Raw genomic sequence first — 13210 nt, 5'->3', positions numbered from 1 at the left:
GGGGTGTCCTGGGACCTCATGGTTCCATCACACTGTTCCATCTCTCTTTTTTTTTTTGTCATTTAGCAGACGCTCTTATCCAGAGCGACTTACTTGAGCAATAAGGGTTAAGTGCCTTGCTCAAGGGCACATCGACAGATTTTTCACCTAGTCGGCTCGGGGATTAGAACCAGCGACCTTTCGGTTACTGGCACAACGCTGTTAACCACTAAGCTACCTGCCTTCCCCACTGTTCCATCTCTCTCCTCCTCTCCCCCACTGTTCCATCTCTCTCCTCCTCTTCCCCACTGTTCCATCTCTCTCCTCCTCTCCCCCACTGTTCCATCTCTCTCCTCCTCTCCCCCACTGTTCCATCTCTCTCCTCCTCTTCCCCACTGTTCCATCTCTCTCCTCCTCTTCCCCACTGTTCCATCTCTCTCCTCCTCTCCCCCACTGTTCCATCTCTCTCCTCCTCTTCCCCACTGTTCCATCTCTCTCCTCCTCTCCCCCACTGTTCCATCTCTCTCCTCCTCTTCCCCACTGTTCCATCTCTCTCCTCCTCTCCCCCACTGTTCCATCTCTCTCCTCCTCTCCCCCCACTGTTCCATCTCTCTCCCCCACTGTTCCATCTCTCTCCCCCACTGTTCCATCTCTCTCCCCCACTGTTCCATCTCTCTCCCCCACTGTTCCATCTCTCTCCTCCTCTCCCCCCACTGTTCCATCTCTCTCCCCCACTGTTCCATCTCTCTCCCCCACTGTTCCATCTCTCTCCCCCACTGTTCCATCTCTCTCCTCCTCTTCCCCACTGTTCCATCTCTCTCCTCCTCTCCCCCACTGTTCCATCTCTCTCCTCCTCTCCCCCACTGTTCCATCTCTCTCCTCCTCTCCCCCACTGTTCCATCTCTCTCCTCCTCTCCCCCACTGTTCCATCTCTCTCCTCCTCTCCCCCACTGTTCCATCTCTCTCCTCCTCTCCCCCACTGTTCCATCTCTCTCCTCCTCTCCCCCACTGTTCCATCTCTCTCCTCCTCTCCCCCACTGTTCCATCTCTCTCCTCCTCTCCCCCACTGTTCCATCTCTCTCCTCCTCTCCTCTTCTCATCACCCCTCTGTTGTGTTTGCAGCTGTTCTGGGAGAAGCGGTTGAAGGGCCTGAGGGTGTCAGCCATCACAGAAGAGGTCCTCAGGACCATGGAGCTTCCCAAAGGTTTAACAAGTAAGAGCACAAGCCTGCAAGGCTCTCTGTTTAGTTCAATTCACCTGATGTTAATAATAGGCTATCAATCATGTTATAGTTGTACATAAACCATATTATCATACAATTATAATGGTTAGAATTGTATTTATCCATTATTAGTTCAATATATACACATATCTACTATGAATCAAATACACTGGACTGTGAGATAGAATACGTATAGGTTCAAGTTTGTTTATTCATTATACATGGAGAACACAGTCCAATGACATGATATACATGGAGAACACAGTCCAATAATATGATATACATGGAGAACACAGTCCAATAACATGATATACATGGAGAACACAGTCCAATAACATGATATACATGGAGAACACAGTCCAATAACATGATATACATGGAGAACACAGTCCAATAACATGATATACATGGAGAACACAGTCCAATAACATGATATACATGGAGAACACAGTCCAATAACATGATATACATGGAGAACACAGTCCAATAACATGATATACATGGAGAACACAGTCCAATAACATGATATACATGGAGAACACAGTCCAATAACATGATATACATGGAGAACACAGTCCAATGACATGATATACATGGAGAACACAGTCCAATGACATGATATACATGGAGAACACAGTCCAATAACATGATATACATGGAGAACACAGTCCAATGACATGATATACATGGAGAACACAGTCCAATAACATGATATACATGGAGAACACAGTCCAATGACATGATATACATGGAGAACACAGTCCAATAACATGATATACATGGAGAACACAGTCCAATGACATGATATACATGGAGAACACAGTCCAATAACATGATATACATGGAGAACACAGTCCAATAACATGATATACATGGAGAACACAGTCCAATGACATGATATACATGGAGAACACAGTCCAATAACATGATATACATGGAGAACACAGTCCAATGACATGATATACATGGAGAACACAGTCCAATAACATGATATACATGGAGAACACAGTCCAATGACATGATATACATGGAGAACACAGTCCAATGACATGATATACATGGAGAACACAGTCCAATGACATGATATACATGGAGAACACAGTCCAATAACATGATATACATGGAGTACACAGTCCAATGACATGATATACATGGAGAACACAGTCCAATAACATGATATACATGGAGAACACAGTCCAATAACATGATATACATGGAGAACACAGTCCAATAACATGATATACATGGAGAACACAGTCCAATAACATGATATACATGGAGAACACAGTCCAATAACATGATATACATGGAGAACACAGTCCAATAACATGATATACATGGAGAACACAGTCCAATAACATGATATACATGGAGTACACAGTCCAATAACATGATATACATGGAGAACACAGTCCAATGACATGATATACATGGAGAACACAGTCCAATGACATGATATACATGGAGAACACAGTCCAATGACATGATATACATGGAGAACACAGTCCAATGACATGATATACAGTGGGGAAAAAAAGTATTTAGTCAGCCACCAATTGTGCAAGTTCTCCCACTTAAAAAGATGAGAGAGGCCTGTAATTTTCATCATAGGTACACGTCAACTATGACAGACAAAATGAGAAAAAAAAATCCAGAAAATCACATTGTAGGATTTTTTATGAATTTATTTGCAAATTATGGTGGAAAATAAGTATTTGGTCAATAACAAAAGTTTCTCAATACTTTGTTATATACCCTTTGTTGGCAATGACACAGGTCAAACGTTTTCTGTAAGTCTTCACAAGGTTTTCACACACTGTTGCTGGTATATTGGCCCTTTCCTCCATGCAGATCTCCTCTAGAGCAGTGATGTTTTGGGGCTGTCGCTGGGCAACACAGACTTTCAACTCCCTCCAAAGATGTTCTATGGGGTTGAGATCTGGAGACTGGCTAGGCCACTCCAGGACCTTGAAATGCTTCTTACGAAGCCCCTCCTTCTTTGCCCGGGCTGTGTGTTTGGGATCATTGTCATGCTGAAAGACCCAGCCACGTTACATCTTCAATGCCCTTGCTGATGGAAGGAGGTTTTCACTCAAAATCTCACAATACATGGCCCCATTAATTCTTTCCTTTACACGGATCAGTCGTCCTGGTCCCTTTGCAGAAAAACAGCCCCAAAGCATGATGTTTCCACCCCCATGCTTCACAGTAGGTATGGTGTTCTTTGGATGCAACTCAGCATTCTTTGTCCTCCAAACACGACGAGTTGAGTTTTTACCAAAAAGTTATATTTTGGTTTCATCTGACCATATGACATTCTCCCAATCCTCTTTTGGATCATCCAAATGCACTCTAGCAAACTTCAGACGGGCCTGGACATGTACTGGCTTAAGCAGGGAGACACGTCTGGCACTTCAGGATTTGAGTCCCTGGCGGCGTAGTGTGTTACTGATGGTAGGCTTTGTTACTTTGGTCCCAGCTCTCTGCAGGTCATCCACTAGGTCCCCTCGTGTGGTTCTGGGATTTTTGCTCACCGTTCTTGTGATCATTTTGACCCCACGGGGTGAGATCTTGCGTGGAGCCCCAGATTGAGGGAGATTATCAGTGGTCTTGTATGTCTTCCATTTCCTAATAATTGCTCCCACAGTTGATTTCTTCAAACCAAGCTGCTTACCTATTGCAGATTCAGTCTTCCCAGCCTGGTGCAGGTCTACAATTTTGTTTCTGGTGTCCTTTGACAGCTCTTTGGTCTTGGCCATAGTGGAGTTTGGAGTGTGACTGTTTGAGGTTGTGGACAGGTGTCTTTTATACTGATAACAAGTTCAAACAGGTGCCATTAATACAGGTAACGAGTGGAGGACAGAGGAGCCTCTTAAAGAACAAGTTACAGGTCTGTGAGAGCCAGAAATCTTGCTTATTTGTAGGTGACCAAATACTTATTTTCCACCATAATTTGCAAATAAATTCATTAAAAATCCTACAATGTGATTTTCTGGATTTTTTTTTCTAATTTTGTCAGTCATAGTTGACGTGTACCTATGATGAAAATTACAGGCCTCTCGCATCTTTTTAAGTGGGAGAACTTGCACAATTGGTGGCTGACTAAATACTTTTTTTCCCCACTGTACATGGAGAACACAGTCCAATAACATGATATACATGGAGAACACAGTCCAATGACATGATATACATGGAGAACACAGTCCAATGACATGATATACATGGAGAACACAGTCCAATAACATGATATACATGGAGTACACAGTCCAATGACATGATATACATGGAGAACACAGTCCAATGACATGATATACATGGAGAACACAGTCCAATGACATGATATACATGGAGAACACAGTCCAATGACATGATATACATGGAGAACACAGTCCAATAACATGATATACATGGAGTACACAGTCCAATGACATGATATACATGGAGAACACAGTCCAATAACATGATATACATGGAGAACACAGTCCAATAACATGATATACATGGAGAACACAGTCCAATGACATGATATACATGGAGAACACAGTCCAATGACATGATATACATGGAGAACACAGTCCAATAACATGATATACATGGAGAACACAGTCCAATAACATGATATACATGGAGAACACAGTCCAATAACATGATATACATGGAGAACACAGTCCAATGACATGATATACATGGAGAACACAGTCCAATAACATGATATACATGGAGAACACAGTCCAATAACATGATATACATGGAGAACACAGTCCAATGACATGATATACATGGAGAACACAGTCCAATAACATGATATACATGGAGAACACAGTCCAATAACATGATATACATGGAGAACACAGTCCAATAACATGATATACATGGAGAACACAGTCCAATAACATGATATACATGGAGAACACAGTCCAATAACATGATATACATGGAGAACACAGTCCAATGACATGATATACATGGAGAACACAGTCCAATGACATGATATACATGGAGAACACAGTCCAATGACATGATATACATGGAGAACACAGTCCCAAAAAAAGCTTACTTGCATTTTCCCCTCTCGGCAGTCCAATGAAATGCTTACTTGCAGGTTGACCTCTCGGCAGTCCAATGAAATGCTTACTTGCAGGTTGACCTCTCGGCCGTCCAATGAAATGCTTACTTGCAGGTTCACCTCTGACAGGTTCACCTCTCGACAGATTAATCTCTCGACAGGTTGACCTTTAGACAAGTTGACCTCTTAACAGGTTGACCTCTCGACAGGTTGACCTCTAGACAAGTTGACCTCTTAACAGGTTGACCTCTAGACAGGTTGACCTCTAGACAGGTTGACCTTTAGACAGGTTGACCTCTAGACAGGTTGACCTCTAGACAGGTTGACCTTTAGACAGGTTGACCTTTAGACAGGTTGACCTCTAGACAATGCAGCAGCTATAGAAGAAAGAGTAATACGGAAATGTAATTAAAAGTAAGTCATGTAAGTAAACAATGAGGTATGTGAGTGTCTGTCGAGGTCGGTGGCTCTGACTAGTGTTATATTCCTGACCGTGTTCCTGCCGTCGTGTTGTCCCGTACCAGGTGTGGGTCCAGACACGTCAGACGAGACTCTCCTCGCGGCCATTGCCAGCGCCCTCCACATGAGCTCCTCCCCCATCACGGGACAGACGACCTCGGCTGCAGAGAAGAACCCGGCTGTCTGGCTGAACACGTCACAGCCCCTCTGTAAGGCCTTCATCGTCACCGACCAGGACATCCAGTAAGAACCTGGTGGGGTGGGGTGGGGTGGGGTGTTCGGGGTTGTCAGTGAACTGTGGAACGTTTTTTTTTTAAATGCCTCTTACCATGTGTGCATACATAACAACCATGCACTGTGCACGTCTCTCCTCTGAGCTGGGGTATTGAGCTGCTGTGGTATTGAGCTGCTGTGGTATTGAGCTGCTGTGGTATTGAGCTGCTGTGGTATTGAGCTGCTGTGGTATTGAGCTGCTGTGAGCTGTGGTATTGAGCTGCTGTGAGCTGTGGTATTGAGCTGCTGTGGTATTGAGCTGCTGTGAGCTGTGGTATTGAGCTGCTGTGGTATTGATCTGCTGTGAGCTGTGGTATTGACCTGATGCGAGCTGTGGTATTGACCTGATGTGAGCTGTGGTATTGATCTGCTGTGGTATTGATCTGCTGTGGTATTGATCTGCTGGGAGCTGTTCTATTGCTGTGTCACATGTAGCTACTATCCAATAAGATGGCCCCGTTCTGGATGGCAGCAGTTTTGCAAGCTCCGATCCAACTTTGCTATTTTGTGATTATTTTGTTGTTTATCTTTACTTTATTTTCACTAAATGTATCCGCTGTCATTTCTTACAACCGACAAGAACTTTCGGCTTTAACTTCGACTCATCTGCCCTGGGCTCTTTCTGGAATTCCTACCCAATATTCGGGGTAACCAAAAGAGGAAACGGCGGCATTACAGAGGCAAGAGACGGGGTATCCTGGCGAGACTAAGGCGAAGGAAAAAAAACCTCTTCCCTCCATTCTACTGGCCAATGATAATAAGATGGATGACTTCCGACCGCAGATTTGCTACCAACGGGACTCTCGAAACTGCAATATTCTCTGCTTTTCTGAAACATTGTTCACGGACAAGATACCCCCCATGGCTATCCAACTCGCGCACGACTCCAGGAGGTTGAAAATGTTTGGCATGGGCCCTCAAATTCTCAAAGAGTTCTACAGCTGTACCATTTGAGAGCATCTTTACTGGCTCCATCACTGCTTGGTATGGCAATTCCTCCTCCACCAAACTTTACAGTTGGCGCTATGCATTCGTGGCAAGTAGTGTTCTCCTGGCAAACCCAGATTCGTCCGTCGGACTGCCAGAGAATGCGTTTCCACTGCTCCAGAGTCCAATGGTGGCGAGCTTTACACCACTCCAGCCGACTCTTGGCATTGCGCATGGTGATTTTAGGCTTGTGTGCAGCTGCTTGGCCATGGAAACCCATTTCATGAAGCTCCCGACGAACAGTTATTGTGCTGACGTTGCTTCCAGAGGCAGTTTGGAACTCGGTAGTGAGTGTTGCAACCGAGGACAGACGATTTTTACACGCTATGCGCTTCAGCACTCGGCGGTCCTGTTCTGTGAGCTTGTGTGGCCTACCACTTCGCGGCTGAGCCCGTTGCTCCTAGACGTTTCCACTTCGCAATAACTGCACTTACAGTTGACCGGGGCAGCTCTAGCAGGGCAGAAATTTGATGAACTTACTTGTTGGAAAGGTGGCATCCTATGACCGTGCCACGTTGAAATTCACTGAGCTCTTCAGTAAGGCCATTCTACTGCCAATGTTTGTCTATGGAGATTGCATGGCTGTGTGCTTGATTTTGTACACCTGTCAGCAACGGGTGTGGCTGAAATAGCACAATCCACTAATTTGAAGACGTGTCCACATACTGCTGTATATATATAGTGTATCTACCTCTATCACTCCAGTATCCCTGCACATCGTTAATATGGAACTGACCCTGTATATAGTCACCTGACCCTGTATATAGTCACCTGACCCTGTATATAGTCACCTGACCCTGTATATAGTCACCTGACCCTGTATATAGTCACCTGACCCTGGATATAGTCACCTGACCCTGGATATAGTCACCTGACCCTGGATATAGTCACCTGACCCTGGATATAGTCACCTGACCCTGGATATAGTCACCTGACCCTGTAAATAGTCACCTGACCCTGTAAATAGTCACCTGACCCTGTATATAGTCACCTGACCCTGTATATAGTCACCTGACCCTGTATATAGTATACTTACTTACTTTATTGTGTTCTTATTTTAATTTCTTTTGTTTTTGTTCTACCTTTGTTATTAATTACTGCATTGTTGGATTTTGAGCTTGCAAGAATGGCATTTCACTTTACTTGTGTACGTGACATTAAAACATGAAACTTGTTTGAGCTGCAGTAGATTCTCCTCACTTCAGGCACCTCCCACCATGGACCACACAGGAGCGCACACGCACACAGGCAGGCAGGCAGGCAGACAGACAGGCAGGCAGGCAGGCAGACAGACAGACAGACAGACAGGCAGACAGACAGACAGACAGACAGGCAGACAGGCAGGCAGACAGGCAGACAGGCAGACAGGCAGACAGACAGACAGGCAGGCAGACAGGCAGGCAGACAGGCAGACAGGCAGACAGGCAGACAGGCAGACAGGCAGGCAGGCAGGCAGGCGGGCGGGCAGGCAGGCAGGCGGGCAGGCAGACACAGCTCCCACCTCTCCCTCCCTCCCAACTCTAATCCTGCCAGAGCAGGAGGCCTATTGTTTGTATGGAAGCTAGCATCAGCGAGAGAGAGACAGAGAGACAGAGAGACAGCCACACAAATGAAATTACCATTTTGGCATCTGCAGAGAGCTGCACACAGCTCGAACTGAACACGTGTGGATGGGAGATACGCTGCTTTACTGATGTCATTGGCAAGGTCTGTGTTTCAGCCAATACAGTAACATTTAACATGCATGTTCTAGGGGGAACATATCTATATCTTTTTTTAAACATGCACATTCTCTCATCCGCTCCTGACTGAATGTGCTGCCATAGAAATAGAATGAATAGAACGGGCATCTCCATTCAAGTCGATGATGGCATAATACCTCTTTAAGGAATACCTGGAATAGTATAACAGTAATCCTTCTACCCCCCCCCCCCCCCCAACCCCCCATAAAAAATAATTTTAAAACAGGGTGTTGTCCCACTGGCTATCATAGGTTGAATGCACCAATTTGTAAGTCGCTCTGGATAAGAGCGTCTGCTAAATGACTTAAATGTAAATGTAAAATAATGGGTGGACTGATGGCCATTGCGAGTGTACCCATAGGAGCAAAGCAGTAAGTCAAAGCAGGAAGTAAAAAGAGGAAGTGTACCCATCAGTATGTGCTGTGATTTGTAAATTCAACTCAAATGACGTTACAAAAAAATACATTCCGTTGCATGAGCCACATCAGTTAACATCATTTGAATGAACATTCTACATCACCATGGAAATGATTGCATCCCAATACCAGGCAGCCATACCAGTTATATTGCCAGGGTTACAGGTTCCAAGCCTGTTCTATCTGAGTCCACCACACTCAGCTGTTGGTTCCACACACACAAAATATATATATTTTCTTTACGGTTATGACTTATGACCGTCTTCATCCATAACCGTCGGTTACATGGTTATACTGTAATTGTACCAGCCCTCAACAGGAGTGTTATGTGTAATTGTACCAGCCCTCAACAGGAGTGTTATGTGTAATTGTACCAGCCCTCAACAGGAGTGTTATGTGTAATTGTACCAGCCCTCAACAGGAGTGTTATGTGTAATTGTACCAGCCCTCAACAGGATTGTTATGTGTAATTGTACCAGCCCTCAACAGGAGTGTTATGTGTAATTGTACCAGCCCTCAACAGGAGTGTTATGTGTAATTGTACCAGCCCTCAACAGGAGTGTTATGTGTAATTGTGTCAGCCCCTTTTATTTTTTATTTTTGTATTTGTTGTATTGTTATGTGTAATACTGTTTCTCCTTCATTGATCCTATCCTCTACAGAGGGCACGTTGATGTGCCTGTTAGGAGCTTTGGTTCTGTATAACGTATTGTTGTTATCGTTAGTATTTATTTTTTATTGGACCTTTATTTTCGCAGGGAGTCCCATTGAGACCAAGGCCTCTTTCACCAGGTAGCGCTGCACATACACAATTTACACAATTTACAAATACAGCACCATGAAAAGATTTACAAGCCATTTCAAGAAAAACAATCAATTCCTCAGCAAAGAGTTCCTTAATCAACCAGAGGCACCAGAACATCCAGTTGAACTGCCCCAGAGGCATCAGAACATCCAGTTGAACTGCCCCAAAGGCACCAGAACATCCTGTTGAACTGCCCCAGAGGCACCAGAACATCCAGTTGAACTGCCCCAGAGGCATCAGAACATCCAGTTGAACTGCCCCAGAGGCACCAGAACATCCAGTTGAACTGCCCCAGAGGCATCAGAACATCCAGTTGAACTGCCCCAAAGGCACCAGAACATCCAGTTGAACTGCCCCAGAGGCACCAGAACATCCAGTTGAACTGCCCCAGAGGCATCAGAACATCCAGTTGAACTGCCCCAGAGGCACCAGAACATCCAGTTGAACTGCCCCAGAGGCACCCGAACATCCAGTTGAACTGCCCCAGAGGCACCAGAACATCCTGTTGAACTGCCCCAGAGGCACCAGAACATCCAGTTAATTCCATACATGGGGTGCATAGAAACTGAAAGCACATTTTCCTACCTCAGTGGAGATCGAAGGGATCAGCCATCTCTGAGGCAGGTCTGATATCTCGTACGTCTGTAGGTTAACAATGAAGTAAGGTACGGGGAAGACCAGGTCTGGTATCTCGTACGCAATGTTCCAACATCTAGTGGAAAGCCTTCCCAGAAGAGTGGAGGCTGTTATAGCAGCAAAGGGGGGAACCAACTCCATATTAATGCCCATGATTTTGGAAAGAGATGTTCGACAAGCAGGTGTCCACAACTCGCCGTGTTTGGAGGAGGAGGAATGCTGCCTATGACCCCAAGAACACCATCCCCACCGTCAAACATGGAGGTGGAAACATTATGCTTTGGGGGTGTTTTTCTGCTAAGGGGACAGGACAACTTCACCGCATCAAAGCGACGATGGACGGGGCCATGTACCGTCAAATCTTGGGTGAGAACCTCCTTCCCTCAGCCAGGGCATTGAAAATGGGTCGTGGATGGGTATTCCAGCATGACAATGACCCAAAAGACACGGCCAAGGCAACAAAGGAGTGGCTCAAGAAGAAGCACATTAAGGTCCTGCAGTGGCCTAGCCAGTCTCCAGACCTTAATCCCATAGAAAATCTGTGGAGGGATCTGAAGGTTCGAGTTGCCAAACGTCAGCCTCGAAATCTTAATGACTTGGAGAAGATCTGCAAAGAGGAGTGGGACAAAATCCCTCCTGAGATGTGTGCAAACCTGGTGGCCAACTACAAGAAACGTCTGACCTCTGTGATTGCCAACAAGGATTTTGCCACCAAGTACTAAGTCATGTTTTGCAGAGGGGTCAAATACTTATTTCCCTCATTAAAATGCAAATCAATTTATAACATTTTTGAAATGCGTTTTTCTGGATTTTTTTGTTGTTATTCTGACTCTCACTGTTCACATAAACCTACCATTACAATTATAGACTGATCATGTCTTTGTCAGTGGGCAAACGTACAAAATCAGCAGGGGATCAAATACTTTTTTTCCGTCTCTGTAACACCATCAGAGAAAATACCCCTTGTGTCCTGCCTGATCCAGGCCAATTGCAGACAATCTTTGAATTAGTAAAGAGTGGTCAACAGTATCAAAAGCCTTTCGATAGGTCAGTGAAGAGAGCGCCAGTCTTTCTTTTTTTTTTAATCCATAGCCTTTACCACGTCATTTAACACCAGGGATGCAGTGGAGATGGTCCTATGACCCGGCCTGAAACCACATTGATGAACACATTTCGTAGCTAGGAAAGATTCTAAGCTGATGGTCGATTTAAAGATTCTAGAACTTAGACCCATTGATGGAGAACAATGTGTCTGTGAAGTCCTGCAGGACTCATAATAGTGAAGGTGAGTAGAGGGCTCTCAATGGGGAGAGTGTCTTTAAAGAAACTCTTCATCACAAACAACATATAGATTGCTTCCAAAATTGTACCCTGTTCCCTTTGTAGTGTGGACTACTTTTGACCAGAGATGGTGACCTTTTACCTTGCAATTTGTTCTCAGTGCAGATCTACTTTGAGTCCCAGCGGTGAAAATAGAGTAGAAATGACTGTCTGATTGATGCCTTCCCTGGGTATTGAAAAACATTCTCTGCTGTACGCTCGGTGACATGGTGGAGAGAGAGCGGGAGAAAGTGAGAGGATTAAGACTGTCAGACTCCATTTCCTCTGGCATCATCTGTAGGGATCTGTCTCCTGTCACCAGTCAGTGTCAGTCAGCCAGTCAGTCAGCCAGTCAGCCAGTCAGTTATAAGGCATGAAACGCCTTGTAGCTTATAACACCTCTCCTTGCCTGCATCCTAAATGGCACTCTATCCCCTACATAGTGCACTACTTTTGACCAGAACCCTCCTCTCCCATCATGTAACTGGGAGCTCTTATGAGTGCAGTGTTAATCCTGTAGATGGCAGTGTATACAAAGGCATGATGCACACTGAGCTGAGCTCAGATAACCAGCTCTCTCTGGATTATTATGGGAGGAGAGGAGAGGAGAGGAGTGAAGAGGAGGAGAAGAAGAGGAGGAGAGGAGAGGATGAGGAGAGGATGAGGAGAGGAGAGGAGAGGAGAGGAGTGAAGAGGAGGAGAAGAAGAGGAGGAGAGGAGAGGATGAGGAGAGGAGAGGAGTGAAGAGGAGGAGAAGAAGAGGAGGAGAGGAGAGGATGAGGAGAGGAGAGGAGAGGAGAGGAGAAGGAGGAGAGGAGAGGAGAGAGGGAGGAGTGGAATGGACCAGTTTTTCTCCTCCCTCATGCCTCTCACCCCATAAAATGAAAAAAGACAGATCATCCCATAGCACAGACTATGATATCACCAGATACATTCCATCCTTCTCTGTGACCCATCCATGACGCCTCCTCTCACAAGAAGAAATAGGATTTGATTCCCCCATGCATTCTAATCCAGTAAAAGTAACATAATCCTATTATTAGATTTTACACGTTTTTTTTACAAATAAACGTCATTTAGCAGATGCTCTTAACCAGAGCGACATACAGTAGTGACTGCAAACATTTTCATATTTTGTTTGTGCTGGTCCCCCATGGATATTGTTTGATATTGTTTGACATTGTTTCTAATTTCATTATCTGATAATACCAACAAAAGTAGGAGGAGCGTTGTAATTGGTTGGTTAGGCCTATCTGAGAGCGGATTGAGGGCATACAGGCACACAGCAGTCATATATTCAAGATA

The 13210-nt window shown here is 45.0% G+C and overlaps 1 protein-coding gene across 1 annotated transcript in view; it reads left to right on the top strand.

Moving 5' to 3' along the window:
• The window catches only part of LOC311122015 (methyl-CpG-binding domain protein 2-like), a 55768-nt gene that overhangs the window by 29050 nt on the left and 13508 nt on the right, over nt 1–13210 (top strand). The window contains exons 3-4 of the mRNA XM_084196443.1: nt 1102–1192; nt 5792–5969. Of these exons, the coding sequence (XP_084052569.1) occupies nt 1102–1192; nt 5792–5969 (269 nt within the window). The remainder of the gene's footprint in view (nt 1–1101; nt 1193–5791; nt 5970–13210) is intronic.

The sequence above is a fragment of the Coregonus lavaretus genome, assembly GCF_964263955.1.
Source record: "Coregonus lavaretus genome assembly, contig: HAP1_SCAFFOLD_2610, whole genome shotgun sequence".
Classification (NCBI taxonomy): domain Eukaryota; kingdom Metazoa; phylum Chordata; class Actinopteri; order Salmoniformes; family Salmonidae; genus Coregonus; species Coregonus lavaretus.
Note: the sequence above shows the minus strand (reverse complement) of the source record. Positions and strands in the feature narration are given on the sequence as shown.